Source organism: Python bivittatus, unplaced genomic scaffold (genome assembly GCF_059951505.1).
Source record: "Python bivittatus isolate LINGU-HERP-01145 unplaced genomic scaffold, Pbiv_v1 ctg000000_np1212, whole genome shotgun sequence".
Taxonomy (NCBI): domain Eukaryota; kingdom Metazoa; phylum Chordata; class Lepidosauria; order Squamata; family Pythonidae; genus Python; species Python bivittatus.
The window spans coordinates 4339012-4362069 of record NW_028277028.1 but is presented as its reverse complement, the minus strand read 5'-3'; the positions used below and the strand labels follow the sequence as shown (position 1 = coordinate 4362069).

The 23058-nt window shown below is 39.0% G+C and overlaps 2 protein-coding genes across 6 annotated transcripts in view; both read right to left on the bottom strand.

Annotated features, from left to right (window-relative positions):
* Positions 1 to 4330, bottom strand: part of CDKL2 (cyclin dependent kinase like 2) — a 33257-nt gene extending 28927 nt beyond the window's left edge. The window contains exon 1 of one of the 3 annotated variants that reach the window (XM_088136951.1): positions 128 to 4330. The gene's annotated coding sequence lies outside the window, so the exon portion shown is untranslated. The remainder of the gene's footprint in view (positions 1 to 127) is intronic. The other 2 variants (XM_088136820.1, XM_088137011.1) reach the window with 2 other exon arrangements.
* A 4640-nt stretch (positions 4331 to 8970) lies between these two features.
* G3BP2 (G3BP stress granule assembly factor 2) overlaps positions 8971 to 23058 on the bottom strand; it is a 48456-nt gene continuing 34368 nt past the window's right edge. Inside the window, exons 8-11 of one of the 3 annotated variants that reach the window (XM_088136707.1) lie at positions 20339 to 20441; positions 14108 to 14236; positions 13796 to 13914; positions 8971 to 11867 (exon numbers count right to left, since the gene is read on the bottom strand). In XM_088136707.1, the coding sequence (XP_087992833.1) occupies positions 11595 to 11867; positions 13796 to 13914; positions 14108 to 14236; positions 20339 to 20441 (624 nt within the window). In that variant the 3' untranslated portion in view covers positions 8971 to 11594. The remainder of the gene's footprint in view (positions 11868 to 13795; positions 13915 to 14107; positions 14237 to 20338; positions 20442 to 23058) is intronic. The other 2 variants (XM_088136747.1, XM_088136655.1) reach the window with 2 other exon arrangements.

Below are 23058 nucleotides of genomic sequence, written 5' to 3'. Positions count from 1 at the left end.
TTGCTATAGGGCTCTCCCAAAGCCTTCCTCCTGACAGAACAGTAACACTCTATCTGAAAATAAAATCCAGGTCGCACCATTTGTGAACCCGGAGTTATTTGCACCTGCAGCAGGACATGCAACTCACCGGGCCTGTTCCGCTTGCAAAGCTCCCTGGCGAAGCTTGCCCGCGCCTACCACCATCACCCACTCCTCAGCCGCAAGGCTTCTTTGGAAACCACAAGCCTATGGGAAGGAGTGAGGGATCCGCACAACGCGAGCTTAGCCGCTGCTGCGAGAACGGAACGCAAAGGCCCAGGCAGTAACCAAGGGCAACAGCTCGCTTGCTCTTGCACAACAACATATAGCGAAGTAGAGGCCGATACACGCCGCCGGGGAAGGAGGGGCGACTCCAGGCTCAGGTGGAGGCGGTGTCAGTGAGGACCCTGCTCTTCTTCCAGCCTGCGCTCCTCACACCAGCCGTGCAGCTTCTCTGTGGCAAATCTGCACAGTCCGTAATATGGTCGAAGGATGTTTATCCAGTGCAAAAACAGGTGCCGTTTCCCGGGAATGGAGGGTAGATCAGGCAGAGGAGGTGTCCCAGGGTTTTGAGAAAGAAAGATTCGCCAGCGATCCGTAACAGAACCCAGGCTCCGCGGTGCCTTGCCCTGCTTCTCTCTTCTATATCCTCCTTATTTTGCGGTAGAGAAAACGGTAGGATATGGCTGCGCAAAACTTGGGTTGGGACAAGTTAAGGGGGAAGGAGATCAAAGTTGGGTTGCCAGCGGTTTGCAGGATGCTGTAAATTGTTGGCGATGAAAGGCTCAGAGACTCCCAAGGGGGGCAGGATCGGTGCAGTTGCCACGAGGCATCCTCCGACCGTCACACTATCGCCTCTTCCTTCCTTCCCGCTTCGGAGCAGAGGCTTTTTTAAGTGCGCCATTTCTCCCGAGGCTGCTGTTCCCCCAAGATGGAGCATCAAAATAGAAGTGGAGGCTCCGAGAATTTAAATGGGTTCCCACCGTTCCTGAGGGTAGAAATCATCTTGAACGAAATAGCTGAAAGCCACTTCGGACCACAAGCATCTTAGCACAACATCCTGTCTGATCTCATTTGAAGTGAGAAAACGGTTGCCTCCTTTTGGCACCAAAAGCAGCCAGAGAACTATGGCTGGCCGATAGAGCAGGGGAAAGTTCCCGTTCTCCATTATGCCCACTTTTAATACATTAAAGTTCCCAAATTGGGATACAGTAGATAACAATAATGTAACCATATGCAGTTACAGGAGGTTAAAACTAGGTTTGTGCAGATCAGCTGCAATCCACCTTGACAAGGCACTTCAGTTTGGGGGAATGAGCCCCTATATTGAGACAGTCTTGTCCCCACTTGCATTTTACTACAGAACCATCGTGTTACACTGACAACCCCAGTCTTCCCACCAGGGTTACAAGATGTAGGTCACTAAGCCAAGTATACCTGTATAAAACTATTTCCCTCTATAAGACAACTCAGCGTTAGTATAATTGCAGGATGTGTAAAATTTGTAATGCTCTGAAGAAAAAACAGTACTGTATATGATTATTCCCTTTTTCTTTTTTCTTTTCTGGTTTTTACCCTTCTGGTGGTTGTGTTTCTCTGGAATGTTTAACTTTTCTGTTATTTGTTCTCAGACCACAAAGTTGTAGCTGTTGCTGTTATAACTATATCTAATGCTTTATCAGCCGTTATCTTGGAGGCCAGATCAGGTGACCTGTTCCAGCTATGAGCAGAGAGGTGTCTGGGGAGCACTGGGAACTGCAGGCGTGCTTCCTCCCTTCTGGTCACTAGCCAGCCTCAGCCATTTTGTTCATCTTCTCCATCAGCACTTTGTTTCCTTTTATACATGACCTCTCCTGTATAAGCTTGTTTTGAAATAAGCTTCACTTCCAGAAAGAGTAAGGACAGCAGGATTTTATTATATTTGATTTGATAAAGAAAAATAAATAAATAAAAGAGGTTGCAGCAGTGCTGTTCTACTTCATCAGCATTCTGAAATGGAATCCAGAGTATCTTTAGATGCAGCAATCCTACTTTGTGGCACCCAGAAAATAATAAGCAACAAAAACCTAGTTCAACATCTGGTCGCTGACCAAAGTAAATATTATCTATCTAGTTCAGCATCTTTTATTTGCCAGTTTCCTTATATCTGTCACTTTTAGTCACTTCCTTTATTCCCTGCAAATAGTTACCCAGCAGCTAGTCAGTTTCAGTTATCCCAGTCTACAGGGCCAAGGTTAGTTGCAGAACCTGCCTGCCTCCTCTCCGGAGCTTTTTCTGCCTTGGTGTTTTCCCGTATGTTATTTATTTTGTCTTTTTTAAAACTTGGTAAATGCCCAAATGGGAAGTGAGAGGAGGGGCAAGCTAACTCATTCCTACTGAGGTGCCCTGATTGATAAGATGTTTATCCCACTGGATGGTAGTGTGCTGAAATCACAACAAAACTAGAGTAGAAAACAAGGACCCTTGCCTATAATGTCTAGCACATTCCCAAACCATGATAACATCATTTGGCAATGATTTGGAACAGAAGCAGTACAGGCAGTATAAAATTGTCCCTGGGGGGAGGGGGGAGCAAATCTTATGCTTGCATTGTTTTGCCCCAACTCAAGGAAGAGCAGTAGGACTTTAGTTCAACAATGGGAAAATGCTCGAAGGGGCTATATACCTTGATTGGCCACTTCATTTTTGCTTCACCATGTGCACAGAAACCCCTATTATCAAGAAAGTGAGCCAGCCATTCTGCTGACTCAAAGCAGGGCACTGCTTTTTGGTGTTACTTTAGAGAGATGCTTTGCTCACATCTCTGACAAAACAACAAACCTCTTTGAAGATCTGCACAACCCTAGTTAAGGTCATGCTACAAAATAATAAGCATAAGAACTGTAACAGCAACAAACAAAAGATGTAACTGAATACATTTATCATGCATGGAGAAAAGAATGAATCTCCAGTTGATGATCCTGCCAAAAGAAGTTAGCAAGGAGAAAATTCCATAATTGGATTGTTGTATTGAGAACCTCTCTTGTGTTGACTCATTATGAATTTCTGTAGCAGGTTTAAGGGGACATCTTTATTAGATGTTAATCTTCCAAAGGAAAAGGCAATCCACCAGATAGCCAAGTACCACCTTACATAGAACTTCATGTCAACAAGAGCCACTGAACTTGATTTGGTAGCATGTTCAAGAATAGGTGTAATATGTTCATGACACATTCATTTAACAATCTAACAGTGGCGAGCTGTAGCTTCCAGACCCATCTGAAAACTAGCCCTGCATAAAGCATATTGTAATAATCCCTACTTTACTAGTGCATTAATTACTGTGTCAGGCTATCCCTATCTAGAAATAGCTGGCGCTACCTGCTTCCACTGGTAGTGATGGATTTGGGAGCATCTCCATGTTATCTGCATGCTCAGGCTGTGATACTTTATAATCATTGTCAGGGCATGGAAAAGTAAGATGATTGTCCTTGAAACTTCCCACATATTACATACTGGTCTCAAGGGCTTTTGCATGAAAAAATATCAGAAATGCTACAGTTGTAAATGATTATTTTCTATGTGTTCTTTATATTTCTAAAAGGGGACAAATATTTCCTTCTTCTCCCCTGAAAGTTTTGGAAGAGTCACTAGTACAATTTGACAATATTTCAGAATCTATAGATGCCAGTGTGCATGTTTGCACATTAGTCTAATAGCCATTAAGACTAACGTGTTGCAGATGTGATTTAAATACCAATTATATTTCCCTCCTTTTTTCTTTGATTAGCCATCTTGCTGATGAAAAAAAACCCAGAAACTTCTTGCATATGCTATTTCTGAATCTTCCATTGTATAAATGTTTTGTTGCTGGTATAATTGTTTAAAAATATTTGAGTATGAAGCTAGAGTAAATTTTATAATTAATTTATAATTTTTATAAAGATATTGCTGAGAGTCTTTTTGTGATGGACATAAATGCGATATGTAAATAAATAAAATATGAAGCAGCACAAGAGTTCAGGTTTGCATATGGTGTAAAAAAATTATTGATAAAATTAGCAGACAGGCTCAGGAACCTGGCATGTGGAACATTCCCACCTTCAATTTTTTTGGCAAAATAAAGCTTTGCAGGAACAATGTATCAGAGGACATTACATTGTGCTTTTTATATTTAAGCTGATAAAGTAGTTATAGATCAAATTATGATCAATTGTGCTTGTCCAGAGCCTTGTCAAGATCAATCTCATTAGTTTAAATGTCAAGCTCATTATTTTTAAAGATAAGTGTATTTATGAGGTTATTCTTCTCCCAGACGGTAAAAGTTATCTCGGTACTGCTCCATTCTGAGCAGTAGTTTTGAACTGATCTGTAAACAATTTTAGAAATCAGTCCTGAAGGCAATTTAAATTTCAAAGAAAATTTGCCAAGAACTTTGGGTTCAACATTTTTCATGCTTTTAATAACTGAGTCCACTTTTTTTGTCATTGGGAGTTTCCAAGATCATCATCTGGTAAAACTGAATGACAGGAGTTGAGTCTCATACTATTCTGGAAAAAAATACTCTATGTAGATATATGAATTTTTGATGCCACTTTATTCACTTATGTCTTTCAACACTGTGCCAAAAAATATTTGCTGAAAGTATATATATTTTTATCCAGCCTTATAGATGACTTGAAATTTGTTATCACAATTCTGTCTGTGCTTGAAGGAACCGAAGACACAATGAAGATCCATCCTCAAGCAAATACTCTCATTGCAATGCAACCTAAAAGGGCAGGGAGCTGAAAGTTGGTATTTTTATAAAAGCTTTGCAATATACAGTAATTATACTTAACTGATTCCGTAGAAGCTTGTGTCCAAATGTACATTTTTTTGACAAGGGGATACAGGTAGTCCTCACGTTAAGAATGCCCAGTTTAAGGACTAACCATCTTTAAGAATGAAGCCTATTGTAGCAAAATTTGAGTTAAATACACAATGATTCAAGTTAAATACACAATGGTTCAAGTTAGTTACACAATACTATTTATGCAGTATTATACAATAATACTGTTATGGCTTACATACAAATTCAACTTAAGGACAGACCTTGGGAACAAAACTTGTTCTTAAACTGGGGACTACCTGTATAAGACTTTTAGGGATCCTGGTAGAATCCAAGTAGAAGATTGACTTGGGAAAAATGTATATACAGTAGTTCATCACCCAGTTACACACATGGGTATTTCAGGTGTGATGTCAGATTACCCAAGCATCTTGCTATCCTTGATTTCAGGGCTGCTATATTGCCCTGAGGTAACTGCTGACAACCTGGAGAGCTGATCTCAAATATAATTGCTGCTGTATTATTTTAAATAAGCCTGTACACAGTTCCTGACAGAACTACACGTTTGTTTGTTTTTTTAATCAGAATTTCTCCTACTCAAAAGACTGGAAATTTGATTTCATATAAGGAGACAATGACATCCATCTATCATTTCAGAGTTTTAACATCAGTACTCTATACACTGAAAAAGAGTAGTATGTATCGTAGTTCCATTTTATTGATAACCTCCTGATGGGATGTTGAATACATACTGGTAGGACAAGTACAAGCTTATTTGCCGAAGCTGCTGATTCAAACCCTGGGAATGACATTTATATGAATTCATCATGCAAAGACTAAGTGTTATGTTGGTTGTAGCTTTTTATGACTGGCTCTGAATATTTGTTCACCGTATGCAATTTGTGTTGCTGTGTTCACTACAGATGGCTTCTGAATGGTGTTCCAGCTGCCTTCCAATTGGGTGCATTACCTTTGGCCATGATGGCTAACAGTAACAGAAATCATAATCAACAGTTCAAAGGCACACAGATCCCCTTTGCAATGTTTTTCAAAACATTTAATGGTTTTGTATATTTGTCACTGGATATATCAATTTTCCATTCTTTCCATCTAATTGTACTTCATCTCATTTTCTGTGACTTTGGGCAGAATAACTGCTTTCTTTCCGGGTATGAAAGATTTGAATATTTTCACTGTGTATACAGTGAAACCAAGCAAAACCATCCATACTACCTGTTATCTAGCTTCAAGGTATGGTGGATGCTCCATTTTAGGTTTTTGTATTGTTTTTTGTTAGAATTATTTTGGCTGACCTTGAGAGCTAAGCAGGAGCAGGCCAGATTAGCACTTAAATGAGACACCACCATGAAATCCCACAGTTAGAGACTAGACTAGGTGGTTAAAAAAACATCTGGAGATGTTAGGAGCAGACCACATTTATATTATTATATTATTATATTAAACTTCATGGACAGGTTCAAAATCCTAATCACAGGTTATTTATAGCTAGCCCTATATCTAGAGAGCAAAAACTTTTTTAGTTCAGGAATAAATCCTCATTTTATAAATTTATAAAACCTTCCATAGTGTATGGAAATACATTAATAGTAACATTACAAATGTCCTCCTTAGCACATGTGTACAGGTAATTCTTGACTTACGACCATTTGTTCAGCAACCATTCAAAGTTACAGTGGTGTTGAACGAAGGGACTTATGACTGGTGCCCAAAGTTAAGCCTGTTGCAGCGCCCCTTGGTCATGTGACCAAAATTCAGGCACTTGGGAGCCCCACAGTAGTTATGACCACAGGGGTGCTTCAACTCCTCCCACCTGCCTATCTCCCAACATCTATGTTCTTCTGGCCTCTGCCTCACTGCACTCCACCGCCCCAACTGATCTTCGCCATCTTCTTGCTCCTGCTGCTGACAAGGTGTGCCCAGCCTGGCTGCTGGGCTGGGGCTGGGCTTCACACTGGGGGGGGGGGAACAAAAGCAGCCCCTTTGCTAAGAGCTTCAGGGTGGAGCTTTGCATTCCAAAAAAAAAAAAAAAGTCAAAAGCAGCAAAGGCAAAGGGGCTTTTTGGCGTGCTGTGGCTCAGGGGCTGATTTTGGGGGGGGGGGTTGTTTTCTTTTTGCAGTGTGAAGCCCAATCCCGCCCAGGAGCTTTTTGGTGCCCCGTAGCTTAGGGGCTGCTTTTGCCCCCCCGCCCCCCGCAGCGCAAAGCCCAGCCCCAGCCGCCAGGCCAAGCACACCTTGTCAGCAGTGGGAGCAAGAAGATGGCAAAGGTCAGCTGGGGTGACAGAGTGCAGGGTGGTGGGGACGGCTGTGGCTTCCCAAGCTATGACAAGCAGCCCCAGCACTGCTAGGTTCTGGGGCTGCTTGGTGTCCTGCAAGGCAGGGTGTAGGATGGCCAAAAAGGCAGAGATGGGGGGAGATAGATGGGTGGGGGGAATTGGAGGTAGTCCTTTACTGTACAAAGGCTTGGGTCTAGGAGGGATGAAACCCATAATGGCTTCAGTTGGGATGGGTACTTGCTTAACAACCTGTGATTCTCAGTTAACAACAGCAATAGGGAGTGCTGAGACTGCGGTTGCTAAGCAATGTGGCCATGTTATGTCTTGCTTTACAATCGCATCACTTAGCAATGGAAATTCTGGTCCCAACTGTGGTCTTAAGTCAAGGACTATCTGTACTTTCTTTTTCAGTAACATATAAAGTAGCTTTGCAGGATAGAGAAAACTTTGTCTTTCAGTCCAGTGGAAAAAAATACAAGATAAATCAGTGAAGTAAAACAAAACTCATCTATAGTTAATATGTGAAGCAAATCTTATGCAACTACAAAGCTTAATTCGATATAGTGAATTTCATGGACATTGTGAAATATGATCAGTTTGAATGCTCATTGAGCAGATTTCTAATTTTCCTTGGCCAAGATGAGATAAGAAGCAATTCTGCAAAACAATTTTGTGTGCCGTTTTAAATATACATAATCAGTCAAGGTTTCATCAGTCTCCAAACATATATTGCAATCCTATTAGAATCAAAGTGTCAGATGACAGAATCCAAGAATTGCTTTACCTCCTCTGCTTGTGTGAAGTAGAAAAACATGCCATTTTCCAGGCAGTGAAAACCCACAAAACCTCACTCAAGGCACAAATGACCAAGGTCAGATTATCATAATTTCAACACATTATGGAAAGACCTAACTCTCTTGAGAACTTTATAATGCTGGGAAAGGTGGAAGGAAAGAAATGAAGATGATAAGCAGCAAGGTGGATGGACTCAAGTACAGCAGCAAGTGCACCCTTAGAAGACCTAAAGAACCAGATTGGGAATAGATCATCTTGGAAAAAAATCTATGTATGTGATCACTAAGAATTGACACCAACTTGATGGCACCTAATCAAAAACACAAACTAGTTGTATGAAGTAGCCATAACAATACAGAAATGAGAGCTCACCAGCACAGGTGGCAATGAAGTATAGAAACATTAAGTGCTCTCTTGTATCTGCTTTGGTTCTTAAAGTCAAGATTCGGCTGTTTTGTTGGCATAAAGGATCTAGTAAGTTTTAAAAGGTGCATGACTTCATTGAGGAAAATTAAAATACTAAATTGCAAGCAACAATGAGTTATCAAAATATTATAGAAATATTTTGGCATTCGTGTGAGCATAGAATGAAATTGCTGCAATCGACAGAAACCTAACTAAAGGTAGTCCTGGTTGAACAGCCACTCATTCAGCAATCAATTGAAGTTATGACAGTGCTGAATGAGAGGGACTTATGACAGGTCCTTGTTGCTGCTGCTGTTACAGTATCCCTGCGGTCAGATGATCGTGATCTGGGCGCTTGGCAACTGGCTTGCAATTACAATGGTTGCAGCATCCTACAATCATGTGATTGCCATTTGTGACCTTCACTGCTGGCTTCCGACAAAGTCAGTGGGAAAACCAGCAGGAGGTTGCAAATGGCGATCACATGACCGCGGGATGCTGCAACTGTTAGGTTTCACCTAATGACTCCAACTGAGACTGCTGCAACTTCCATTGTAAGTCAGGCACAGTCATGTGACACTGCGGTTTACAACTTGCTTAGCAACAGAGTTGCCAGTCCCAATTACCATTGTTAAGCAAGGACTACCTGTACTACAGTTCAGTGATAAATGATATGGATGAGAGCAGTTTTGTATACCACCAAAGCAGTGTACCTCTCAGTGTAGAAAATTGCCAAACTGGAACACTAAATCCCATTGAGAGAGAATTCTGGACCATTTGTGAATGCTGCAGACATCAGTAGTTTATTGGTATGTTTAGTCAAAACACATTCAAAAATGGAAACTTAAAAGTAAATACTTTCCACCTGCAACAAACTAGATTCTACTAGCATATAATGCTCAACACATTACAGCAATAAAGATGGTAGTCCACTGTTTGCATACCTACTAAAGCCAAAAGATGATTAAAGCAAGTTTGTTGACATAGGACTGTAACAATAGCAATATTACCTATATCAACAAATCAGCAGTAAAACAGGTCAAAGAGATCCGTTCCTTTTTTCTTCTAGAGGTACATTTATTGAAAGGAGGGACAAGAACACTATGAGTCCACAGTATAGTAGGTGAACAATCACCATGTAAACTTCTGTGTATGCTTCCAATATTGTTAGTTCATGGCATTTAAAGAAGCAAACCGGAAAGCTGAATGGCTCAGTAGCTCCTCTAATTGTCAGTTACATATTTTTCTGATTATTCCATTACTGCTATTTGCCTTAACAGTTTTATAGAAGATGGTAGGGCGATATTATAGCACTAAAAAAAGTCAGGAAACATAAACACCGAAACACTGGTAAGCAACTGCTTGTTGAGAAAGGCAGTTTTTAAAAAAGTCTTCCAACTTAATATGGTTCATGGAGAGGCATTCAAGTACTACATATCCAAGGTATCATCTGAAAATGAAACAATTCAACACAACCCCCCTCCCGCCACCCAACATAAACATGGAAATAGAGAAATGTACCCCAGAAAGTGTATGAAAATAGTGCAAGACTTACCATCAAACATGGAAGATCTCAATTTGGGGAGGAAAAAAATGATATAAACTTACTCCACCCCAACATACAAGCAAAATTTTCCACATGTTTAGGAAACAGCAAATGATTAGTTTAACCAAATGCTCCTTGCATTACACATTTTTGTTACATCATAGTAAATGAGGTCTTCCATGTTTAGAGCAGCTCTAAACGGTCACATGCTTTTGTCTCCCCTCCTCAAGAGTAAGCCTGAGGTTTGTTGAGCTGTCTAGCATGAAGCTGGGGAGTACTGTTTGCTACATTTGCAGTTTTCTGGAATGTGCTATCTATGCAAACAGGAACTGGAAACAGCAAACCTCTCACCCAAATGCAAGATGCTCTACCAAGTCCAAATACACAAGAAGAGATCTTCCCTCTATGTACAAAACTGAGCCGTGTAGGCAAAGTCACTTCAGAGTTTGTGCAAAATGGGTGATAGTTCAAAAATTGAAAATAGCAAGTATTTGAGCTATTTCCCTGCTCTATGAAAATTGCAGTATCCTTGAGTGTAACAAGTTGTATGTTAAATATGTTATCTGGAGTATACTTAAAACAAAGGGACACACTTGATTAACTTTGGACTTATCTATGCAAGAATGAATAATTCCATAACTCCACTTCCATTTTTAAAAAGCATCTACTATGTCATACCTCCCTTGTTCAAAGGCTTCAGAAACTTAGCTGTAGAGCTAGGCAAGTAATATTCCAGTAACCTTTACTGATTTAAAGATACTGCAATTTTATACAATGATTTTATAAACATTTTTACAGTTGTTAAAGTTTTGCAGCACAGCCATTCATACACTATACTGTACAAAATCACCAGCAAGACTGGAATGATGTATTTAATAGAAGGCACCATCATGCTTATTACATTACCAGAGACCTCAATACAGTAAAGACAATTTTTCACTGTACACTGCTTACAGAAAGGGAAAAGGTAAGAGGAGTGTGTTGAGCGATCAGCCATCCCTGTCTAGAGAGAGGCAGGAAGCTCATAAGATTTTTAAAAAAGAAAAACACTTGTTTTCTATTCAGGACTATGATTTTTGAAGTTTTACATTTGTGTTTACAGCTAAATGGTTTCCTTCTGGAACATATTTGTAGTCTTGTTAAGGTTTATGTGTACATATATTGGTCACAGCAAGCAGAGCAGATGCCCGCATCGTTTCACAAGCTATTATTTTTCCTTGCTGCTTTCAGCAGATGTCAACGTAAAATGAGCCAGGTACCCATTAGTGCGTTTAAAGTTCATAAAACATGAGTTGTTTGGAGTCAAGTGTTCTAAAAGGGAAAAAAAAGGGCAAGCTTTTCCAACTGCAAAGATTGCACTATTTGCATTTCCAACAGTAACACTTACACAAAACGTGCAGCAGAAGGATTTTAACACACTGGAAGGACCTTAACTCAATTAGGCATACCCTTTGTCCTTTGTTGTTGTTGCTGCAGAAAGTTTAAATGGTCATTTCTCAGTCCTTAATCTCCAAGTCTAATTTATAAGTTAACAGTATGACTTCACTTCTTTGTGAAATTAGGGAAAGAATGTCCACCTCAATTTAACTGGTAACCAAAAGATGTTTCTCACATCAAAGAAATGATAAAAAAAAGGCTGTGTTACATTCCAAAGCCAGAAAATTAACAAGAATGCAAACATGACGAATAATGTATCACTGCCAAGACTGCCTGCCAACACTGAATCTTCAGCGACGTTGACCTGTGAACCGGCCTTCCATCTGCCCTGTTCCTCTTCCAGAGCCAAGCTTCTGGGCCATGCCACCTCTCAGAGGCGGCCCTCTGCCTTCACGGTCTCGCATCATTCCACCACCCACTATGCCACGTGGACCCCCAGGACCTCTGTCACTGCGTCGAATATCCCTGCGATCATCACCACCACCTCGAGTTTCTCTTTCACGAGCAGCTCTGGTCTTTTTTTCTTCTACGTTCAAGCGCACCTCACCACGGAACATTATAGGCTTTTAAATGGGGAGGAAGGGAAAAATGGTGATACCAAAAGCTTAGTTAGTTGAATGTCCAAAAGACATAGGCCAATAATAGTTTACATGCAAAACATGTTCTAGCTCAAAATCTATCCCTACTATATTCAGTTCAAGAAACTTCAAATGATGGGACTAGGAAAGCATTCTCTCCATCTTGCAATTATTTATTTGACTGACTGATTTATATCCCATCTTATATTAAAGGAGCTCCAAGTAGTATATACAACACTTCCTCCTCCCATTTTTCCTGACAACAACCCCATGAGGTAGGTTGGGTGGAGGAAGCACAACTGACCCAAAGATACTTAGGGAGTTTCTATGGCTGAGAGTGGATTTAAACCCAAGGTTCCCCAGTTCTAGTCCTACATCTTAACCACTAAACCACACCAATTATCTCACTGGACAATTACCAATTAGAGAAGGCAATATCAGGCTAGATGGCCCCTGCGGGGAACATTATGTTTTTAAAGTATTCACAAGATATCAGAGATCTCTTGGAATTTAGTTGTTTTCAGTTTTCAATTTTCAGAAGACAAGGAAACAGGCAGATGGATTTCTCAGAGACTATTCCAGCTGAACAGTCCTAACTTTAACTGTAATATAATTCTAGTATGTGCTTTAAGGGATGGGTCATTGAAGGGTGGGAGCTTCAACAATATTTTAAGAATGTGTTGTGATTATATGAATACAGTTGATGATATTTGTGAGTGAATATGATTTGTATTCTAAAAAGTAATTTAATAAATCACTGCAACACAGTGGAATGGATTGCTCAGTTGAGATTTCATTTTTCCTGTACATTGACGTATTCCATTCAACCAGACCATTATAAGAGTTATGCAACTTTAAGAAGTAGAGCACAGATTTGCTTGCTTTAATCTCATATTTTCCCCTTTTTCTTCTTCATCACTGAAATCCTGCAAGCAAGTACTGTTACATTTTTTAATCCTAAGTACAAAGTTTTTTGTGCCATCTTTGACAAAGATGAAGTATATATTTCTGAATTTATATCAGAAATAATTACCTGCTAATTCTGGAAGCATTGCTTCCTTGCACTGCACCTTGTAGCTCTATTTTTATTTTTAATGAATAGTCTTATGCTTAAGTGTATCTCATTCTATTCCAATTCAATGCTTTCTGTAGTAGAGATTCATGGTAAAAAAGTGTTGCCATTTAAACTGTGCCATTCTCGTTTTTCACTTGTGTCTCAAATTCTAGTATATGTGATCAAGCCTGAGATTTGGAGATGAAATTATTATCACATTTGTTAAGGACTGGTCAGTCTACATATAGCATTTAACTATTGGTTTAAAAACAGTCATAGTTAACTGTGAGATCTCCTTGAATTTGCAAAACCAAGCCTTCTTTCATTTGTGGTCTGGACTGAGGGACCAGGGCAATCCCACGTTTCAAGAAAACTCTTTTCCAAATCTGTAATTTCTATATAATAAGATGGGGGTGGCTATTTACTTATTCCTGGACTTCACTGTGCAATAAAGATACAGCAGGATCAGATGAAAGTCATCTGAAGAGATATTTAGCAAGAATGTATGCTCTTATTACAACAGGATGACATAAGGAAAGCAAACTAGATTACTAAATAAAAATTGGAGCTGCCTTACACATCTAACAGAATGAGATACTATACTGGACTTTATTATTTGACTCTGCAGATAGGCAATATTATTTTGGAACATTTCCCATGCAAAATAATTCCTACAAATAAAGAACAAAGAGCCCAAGAAGAAAATTTCCCAAGAGTAGAGATTTCACTGCTTTTTCTTCATCTAGAGAAATCTACTGATACAAGACAATACAGTAGAGGTCTTGTGAACAAATTTCAGAACTGATTCAAACAAAATCTCTGTAACTCACCACCTAGTAACTATAGTCAAGTTACTTACTTTGGCCAATAAAATTTTCTGAACTGGCTCAGAGTCATCAAACACCACAAAGCCAAAGTTTGGAAGTTTTCCTCCAACACCTTTTGTATTGATGCGAAGCTCTACAACATTCCCAAAACCTGTGAAAGCATAGTGCAAGTGGTTAGGAAAAATGCATGGCATGGATTAAACAGCAAAAAACTTAAAACAGAAACACCATGTTGCTTACAGAGGCAGTTTAATATCTGAAATTATAACAGGGCTTAAGAATCTAATCATCTGGGGTTTTCTCTCCACTAGGCTTCATAGCAAAGTAAAAGAGGAATTACTTACTCATGAAGAACTCCTTCAATTCATTTTCATCAATGTCATGTGGCAGATTGCCAACAAAGAGTTGGTGGCTATCAGGATATCGAATTATTCGACGACTATCTGATTCATTTTGATCCATATCCCCTCGGCCTAAAGTAATTAAAACATGAAAAATTAATGTAAAAGCATATATTTTAACAAGTATATAAAATGCTAATTTTATATTAATATCTGAATCAAACAATCCTTGTTTTGGGGTCTTAAATATATTTTAGGAAAACTTTTGGTAATCTCAAGAGACAAAATAATCATGAAGAAAAAAATTTACCAGATTTCTAATAAATTTAAACAACAATCCAATAATATTGCCACAGATTTCTGTAAGCTTCTTTTTGTCCTATTTTGCAATTGTATCAAACTTGTAAAGAGAATCAGCCATGAAGCTACAGGAAATAAAATGTCCCCCAAGGGGGGAAAAAAATCAGGAAAGCTTTTTTGAAACATTGGAAGAGGACTAAGGACTAATAAAAAGAGGACTTTTTATTTCCTTTTTGGCAACCCAACACTATACATGTCCACTCAAAGTAAGGGCTTACTACCAGATACAACATGTGTGGCTTAATGTAAAGCTGACCTTTTTGGTTGCAAAGCAACTTGGGGGTGGGTGGGGAGATATCTGGCATTGCATATAGAAGTTCCCAGTCACAATTATTAGTAAGATTGGAAAAAATATTTTAAGCTCTGAACAGCTGCTGGCTGTAAGTGTGGTCAGTGGACCAATGAAATGGACCAATAGCCAAGTCAGAAGGCAAGATCCTATGCATTTCTGCTTCAAACCCTAGTGGCCATGATCCAAATAACTATTTTGTTGTTGTTGTTTAGTCGTTAAGTCGTGTCCGACTCTTCGTGACCCCATGAACCATATTGCGCCAGGCCTTCCTGTCCTTCACTGCCTCCCTGAGTTTGCTCAGTTTCATGCTCATTGCTTCAGTGATGCTATCTAACCATCTCATTCTCTGCCGTCCTCTTCTCCTTTTGCCTTCAGTCTTTCCCAGCATCAGGGTCTTCTCCAAAGAGATCTCTCTTCGCATTAGGTGACCAAAATATCTGAGCTTGAGCTTCATTATCGATCCTTCCAATGAGCAATCAGGGTTGATTTCCTTTAAGATTGACTGGTTTGACCTCCTAGCAGTCCAGGGGACTCTCAAGAGTCTTCTCCAGCACTACAGTTCAAAGGCATCAATTCTTCGGCGCTCGGCCTTCTTTATGGTCCAGCTCTCACAGCCATACATTACTACTGGAAAAACCATAGCTTTGACTATGCAGATCTTTGTCGGCAAGGTGACGTCTCTGCTTTTTAATATGCTATCTAGGCTTGCCATAGCTTTCCTCCCAAGGAGCAAGCGTCTTTTAATTTCATGGCTGCAGTCTCCGTCTGCGGTGATCTTGGAGCCCAAATAAATGAAGTCTGTTACTGCTTCCATTTCTACCCCTTCTATTTGCCAGGAATTGATGGGTCCAGATGCCATGATCTTACTTTTTTTAATGTTGAGTTTCAAGCCAGCTTTTGCACTCTCCTCTTTCACCCTCATCAAGAGGCTCTTTAGTTCTTCTTCACTTTCTGCCATTAGGGTGGTATCGTCCGCATATCTGAGGTTGTTGATGATTCTCCCTGCAATCTTAATTCCGGCTTGTGATTCTTCCAGCCTGGCATTTCTCATGATGTACTCTGCATATAGGTTAAATAAGCAGGGTGACAGTATACAGCCTTGTCGTACACCTTTCCCTATTTTGAACCAATCGGTTGTTCCGTGACCGGTTCTAACTGTTGCTTCTTGGCCCGCATACAGATTTCTCAGGAGACAGGTAAGGTGGTCTGGTACTCCCATCTCTTTAAGAATTTGCCACAGTTTGTTGTGATCCACACAATCAAAGGCTTTTGCATAGTCAATGAAGCAGAAGTAGATATTTTTCTGGAACTCTCGTGCTTTCTCCATGATCCAGCGAATGTTGGCGATTTGATCTCTAGTTCCTCTGCCTCTTCGAAACCCAGCTTGTACATCCGGTAGTTCTCGGTTCATGTATTGCTGAAGCCTAGCTTGTAGGATTTTGAGCATAACCTTGCTAGCATGTGAAATGAGTGCAATTGTGCGATAGTTTGAGCATTCTTTGGCGTTGCCCTTCTTTGGAATTGGAACATAAACTGACCTTTTCCAATCCCGTGGCCACTGTTGCGTTTTCCAAACTTGCTGGCATATTGAGTGCAGCACTTTAACACCATCATCTTTTAGTATTTTAAATAACTCAGCTGGAATACTGTCATCTCCACTAGCTTTGTTGTTAGCAATGCTTCCTAAGGCCCACTTGACTTCACTCTCTAGGATGTCTGGCTCAAGGTCAGTGATCACACCAGCGTGGACATCAGGGACATTAAGATCTTTCTTGTATAGTTCTTCTGTGTATTCTTGCCACCTCTTCTTAATCTCTTCTGCTTCTGTTAGGTCCCTGCCTTTTTTGTCCTTTATCATGCCCATCTTTGCACTAAACGTTCCTTTCATATCTCCAATTTTCTTGTAGAGATCTCTAGTCTTCCCCATTCTATTGTTTTCCTCAATTTCTTTGCATTGTTCATTTAAGAAGGCCTTCTTATCTCTCCTTGCTATTCTCTGGAAATCTGCATTCAGTTGCTTATATCTTTCCCTTTCACCCTTGCTTTTCGCATTCCTTCTTTCCACAGCTATTTGTAAAGCCTCATCAGACAGCCATTTTGCTTTCTTGCATTTCTTTTTCTTTGGGATGGTTTTAGTTGCTGCCTCCTGTACAATGTTACGGACCTCCGTCCATAGTTCTTCAGGCACTCTGTCTACCAAAACTAATCCTCTAAATCTATTCATCACCTTCACTGTGTACTCACAAGGAATATGATCTAAGTCATACCTGAGTGGTCTAGTGGTTTTCCCTACGTTCTCCAATTTAAGCCTAAATTTTGCAGTAAGAAGCTCATGATCTGAGCCACAGTCAGCTCCTGGTCTTGTTTTTGCTGTCTGTATAGAGCTTCTCCATCTTTGGCTGCAAAGTATATAATCAATCTGGTTTCGGTATTGACCATCTGGTGATGTCCATGTGTAGAGTCGTCTCTTGTGTTGTTGGAAAAGAGTGTTTGCTATGACTAGCTTGTTCTCTTGACAGAACTCTATTAGCCTTTGCCCTGCTTCATTTCGTACTCCAAGGCCAAACTTGCCTGTTATTCCGATTACTTCTTGACTTCCTACTTTAGCATTCCAATCCCCTATGATGAAAAGGACATCTTTTTTTGGTGCTAGTTCTAGAAGGTGTTGTAGGTCTTCATAGAAGCGGTCAACTTCAGCTTCTTCAGCATCAGTGGTTGGGGCATAGACTTGGATGACTGTGATATTGAATGGTTTGCCTTGGATACGCACTGAGATCATTCTGTCGTTTTTGAGGCTGTACCCCATTACTGCCTTTCCCACTCTCTTATTCACTATGAGTGCAACTCCATTTCTTCTAAGGGTTTCTTGCCCACAGTAGTAGATATAATGGTCACCCGAATTAAATTCACCCATTCCCGTCCATTTCAGTTCGCTGATTCCCAAGATGTCGATGTTCAATCTTGTCATCTCATGTTTGACCACATCCAGCTTGCCTTGGTTCATGGATCTTACATTCCAGGTACCTATACAATATTGTTCTTTACAGCATCGGACCTTCTTTTCGCTTCCAGATACATCCACAGCTGAACGTCCTTTCGGCTTTGGCCCAGCCGCTTCACTCTTTCTGGAGCTACTTGGAATTGCCCTCCGCTCTTCCCCAGTAGCATATTGGACACCTTCCAACCTGAGGGGCTCATCTTTCGGCGTCATATCTTTTAGCCTTTTAACATTGTCCATGGGGTTTTCTTGGCAAGGATACTGGAGTGGGTTGCCATTTCCTTCTCCAGTGGACCACATTTTGTCAGAACTCTCTGTCATGACCTGTCTGTCTTGGGTGGCCCTGCACGGTATAGCTCATGGCTTCACTGAGTTACGCAAGCCCCTTCGCCACGACAAGGCAGTGATACATGAAGGGGAAATAACTATTTTAGTATCACCCAAAACTAGAGTTATAGCCAATGAAAAACTAAAGAAATGTCTTGGTTAAAAAAAGAAGCATGTCATGCAATCTGAGGATAATTATAAACAGACACCCAGACAGACATGGAGGATGATTTTTTTTAATCCAGGCCATCAGGTTTTTCCAATTCTGATTTTGCAGTAACTCATGGCATAATTTAACAATATTTGTTAAAATTGTTATACTTAATATTTACATTAATACAAAACTGTGATAGTTCAGTGTCATTATTCAAAATTGATTTATTTGCTTAAACATATTGTTAGTCAATTCAAATTAAATAGCAAGTATAATTTATCCAAACATATAGAGAATACAAATAAAAATCTGTGTTCCTGCTAAATTTCTATTTTTATAGAAACTGTTTAGCTCTTATAACAGCAAGCTTACAATTGAAAATCTGAGCAATGACTTGTTATTTCCGGAGGGCAGAATGATTTTCACTGGAATTAGGATGGGGAGGGTAGAGCTTCATAATTCTTGTCCCTTTCATAACTGTCACTGCCAGAATCATGTAAAATCCAAAACAAAAATATATATATATATTTAACTGTAAAAGTTGTTGAATTCACCTTTAAGTCTCTTGAATTCAGGGTCTGCCCGGATGCTGCACTTTGTAAGCATGTAACGCATATAATTACTATGAGTCTACCTTGGATTTTTTTGTAAAGATGTCCTTAGTTTAGTTACAGAATGTATTCTATCTAAACTATGTTTAGTGTAAAAAAAATTAATAGATTGTTATTCATTTTGTTACCAATGAAAAAACTACAAAAGTCATTACTACAAGAAGAGATCTAGCTGGCTACTAGCATGCAGAATACTGAACTCCTTTGTTTGATCAATAAAAATTCTTATGAATCCACAATATATTTTATTTTCTACTACAGATTTTTACTGCAGTTTTACTTAATTGCTGCTTATGGGCTTTGATTATACAAAAGGCCATGGAACAGTATTCCCTAACTCAACAAATAGCTTCCTTCTTTCCCTGTGCCAGTAAATATAGACACAGTCATATGAACATAGGATCTGTTTCATAAGTTTAAGCACGACAATTTTGTGTCATTCATAATCCATTAATGTGATTTCCACTGTCATTTTCATTTGATTATAATGCAAATTTATTTGTTATTCAGAAACAAAATTATTTAAGGTTCTGTTGGGTTGATGTATAAAAATATAAATCTGAACTTTAAAAAAGGAATTTTTAAAAAGAGCAAGGAACTCAAATTTCTAATACAGGTAGTCCTCATTTAATGACCACAATTGGGACCAGCAACTTGATCGTTAAGTGAAGCGGTTGCTAATTAAACCACCACTGTACTTATGATTTTACTTCAGCTTTCCTTTGCTTTACAGACCTGCAAAGGTCATAAATGTGAGAACTGGTCATAAAGTTACTTTTTCATTACCACTGTAACTATGAATGGTTGCTAAACAAGGCATTTGCTAAACAAGGACTACCTTATATCACAATATGTGAAGAAGCACTACATTTGCCAGAGTAGGCTCACTCAAAAAAAGTCATTATACACTCATGTTTACATGGAAAAGCTTTATTCCAGGAGTATGTAAAAGTTTCATTTTGAAATGTTTCAAGAATAAAATTTTATGAAACATCTGGGACAAATCAATTTGTCTTGAGTACAAAGCATTCTAGAGGAGCTATAAACTTGAAATAACATGTTAAGCTTGGAATGCTTCCCAAATGCATGAAACAACCTGTTTGCTACTCAGAACAATGATTCTACCTTCAGATTGTAGGTTTCAAGAAACTGTGGACTGAAAGTGAAATTGAAAAATTGAAAAATGAAAGTGCTTTGCATAGACCTATTTAATTCCTTAATTTCCAGCATATATACTTACTTGATAATATTTTCTTTTATATTTTATCATGGAATTCAAGATGGCACATTCAGTTCTCACACAATCTCCATCCATCCATGAACAGTCCCACCACTACTTAACCTTAAGAAGGTACTTCTATCATGTCTTATGTATCATGAGTAACTTTTACTTGCATATAGTAAGCCTGTAATGCTTAAGTAAATGAAAGTAAAATTTACATCTTGATCTTCATGGAAATCCAGGAAAATTCACAAAAAATCAAAGCAATACCTGGCCTGGGCCCCCTTGATGGAAAACCTGGCCGCTCCCTTGGACGCTGTTCACGCACACGAGGTGGTTGGGACTGGTTTTCAGGTTTTGTTTCTACTCTTTGCTGAAACAAAAGAATAAATAATTAGTAAAATTTAAAAGATAACAAAATCCAAAACAACATCAGCATTATGTATTTAATTGGTAATAGAAAAAAATAACTATTCACTACTTATTCCATGTTTCCAATAACTATACAGCTTGTTGCTCTACCAGCAAAGAAAATCACAAAATCACATGTGGTAAATTAAGTTCTGACCTATGTTTTATTCATATTGACTGGAACTGAAAAATTAGCATTATGAGAGATTTTTAGTTATCCATTCCATTATTGCCCACTAGTATTCCCCTATGGGTGAGTAGCTATGAAGAGTTACTATCAGAAGGGAAATATCCACCATCCTGTACATGCACAAGAGCTGTAGCAAATGGGTATAGAGTGGAATCCCAATCATTCATTTTTTTTCAGTCCAGAATGAATTGAAACACTTTAGGCCACATCTTGTATCACAGAGGTGAGTAACCAATAGAGAAATAGGAAAAAGCAAGTATATTACATTTGGGTCAAATTAAAATCAGCCAGATAGAATGGGAACTTTGTACTCCTCTTCAGATATTGTGGAAGAGAGGAAAATTCAGAAGTTGGGAATGTTTTTTTTTCTTATCCTCCCACTAATGAAGCTGGAATTTTTTAGCTGTAAATACAATGTATCTGGAGGAAGGGAAATAGTAGATTTCTTTATCTTTCTTCTCTCTGAAAAAGCTGTACTTGAGGAAGAGGGGGGATTTTTTCTAATTTCATTGCACATATCTTCCAACTTTATTCCCTCTCTTTTAGGATATTTACTCTAAATAGTTAGGCTCTTGATCAAGCCAACTTTTATACTCTCCCACCCATGTTACTTTTAACAACATTCAAGCTCAGTTTGCACATCATGCTTGGTCATTATTTATTTTAACCATATTTTTAAATAAGCTATAGTTGCCTGGGCTAGCTAGCTATATATATATATATATATATATATATATATATATACACACAGACATACACACACAGATACACACATATACATATATATATATATATACACACATACACACACACATACACATACATATATATATACACACACACACACACATATATATACACACACACACACACACACATATATATACATACATACATACACAGACCCCAAAAATGTTTTCCAAGCCATACTTGTTCAGTTTGCATATCTAGCTATGTGACAAATAATTCACATTTATTTATTGACAGTTGATATATTCCAAAATATTTCAAACTCCCGGCAGTTTACAATACAAACAAAATTGCATAAAAGAATAAAAATATTTTTAAAAAGAAGCCAACCCAGTGTCCATAATTTACAGCAACATAGGTCAAAGGCTTTGGGGACCCTCTTCTGACTTTTTGGCAGTTGAAAGGTCAAAAAGCAATAAGTAAAATAATTTTTATCATTAGACTTCCTGGTCATATAGAGTAGAGGCATGGTAACTAGACGATTCAGCTCTTTCTCCCCCGCCCTTGGGAAATAAACCAATCTTACAAGAAATAAACAAGATCAAACTTTATAAAAATAAAATTTAAAACACTTGTTGATATTAAATGTTAGAATGCAAACTAATTCTAAAGGTTAGTTCTGTCATATTAAATTACAGTGTAACCCAGCCCATGGGGAACCAGTTGGTAACTTCGGTCAGAAAAAGGAATCCAAAAGCAATGATCTAGGTAGACAGTGGATATTGGATAGGTTTCAAATACTGCAGATTACAAGAAGATTCTATAGAATTGTCATAATGTCATTAATATGGTCTGAAGGATGGAGACAGGCTAAGTTTAAACATCCAGTTCTATAACTTGTACAGAAAAAAATAAAACTGTCTGGTCTCCCTTGTGGAGATTGGCTTGACAAGGGAGTGTGGCATGAGGGGCTGGCAGACAGGCTAGATTTACAACACTATCCTATATGCTTCCAGACTGAAAGATACATAGCTACACTACATATCAGAGGGAACAAGAGGGACCTGAAATAAAATGTTGTAATCTAACAATACATCCAAGCTGGAATGTACCTTTTCAGGGCTCTAATAAACAAGCCATGCACTTTTCAAAATTATTTTATGCTTTGAGCAGCTCAATAATTCTATTCTAGTATTCTCCTTTTCTAATGATTTTACCTTCTATAGCTACTGAACATACAACACATTCAGTCCTCAGTGGCTTGATTTGAGTGGAGGAGAAGCACTCACTTTAGCTTAACAATTTTTTATATTTCCCCTTGAGCATGCCAATAGTTCCCTCTTATTGTTCAGTGCTCTCATCTCCAGCATAGTTAGCACTCAATCTCTAAAGTTTGTTTATTTAATCATTTGGATTTTTTTTTTTTTAATCTACGCTCAGTCGTTACCGACTCTGCAGTGACTGCTTGGACGAGTCCTTGCAGTTTTCAAGGCAGTTGTTTCAGAAGTGGTTTTGCCAGAGCCTCCTTCCTAGGGCAGAGCCCAGCTGGCGAGTGCAGGAGGCGGGGTTTCCGTTGCTTTGCGCCCTTTTCGGGCGTGCACGGTTTTTCGCGCTTACCGGCAACTGCTCCCGACTCCTTTTTGCAAGGCGCCGCCAGCATTTTTCCTCCCACTGGAGTGAGAGTACCCATTTATCTACT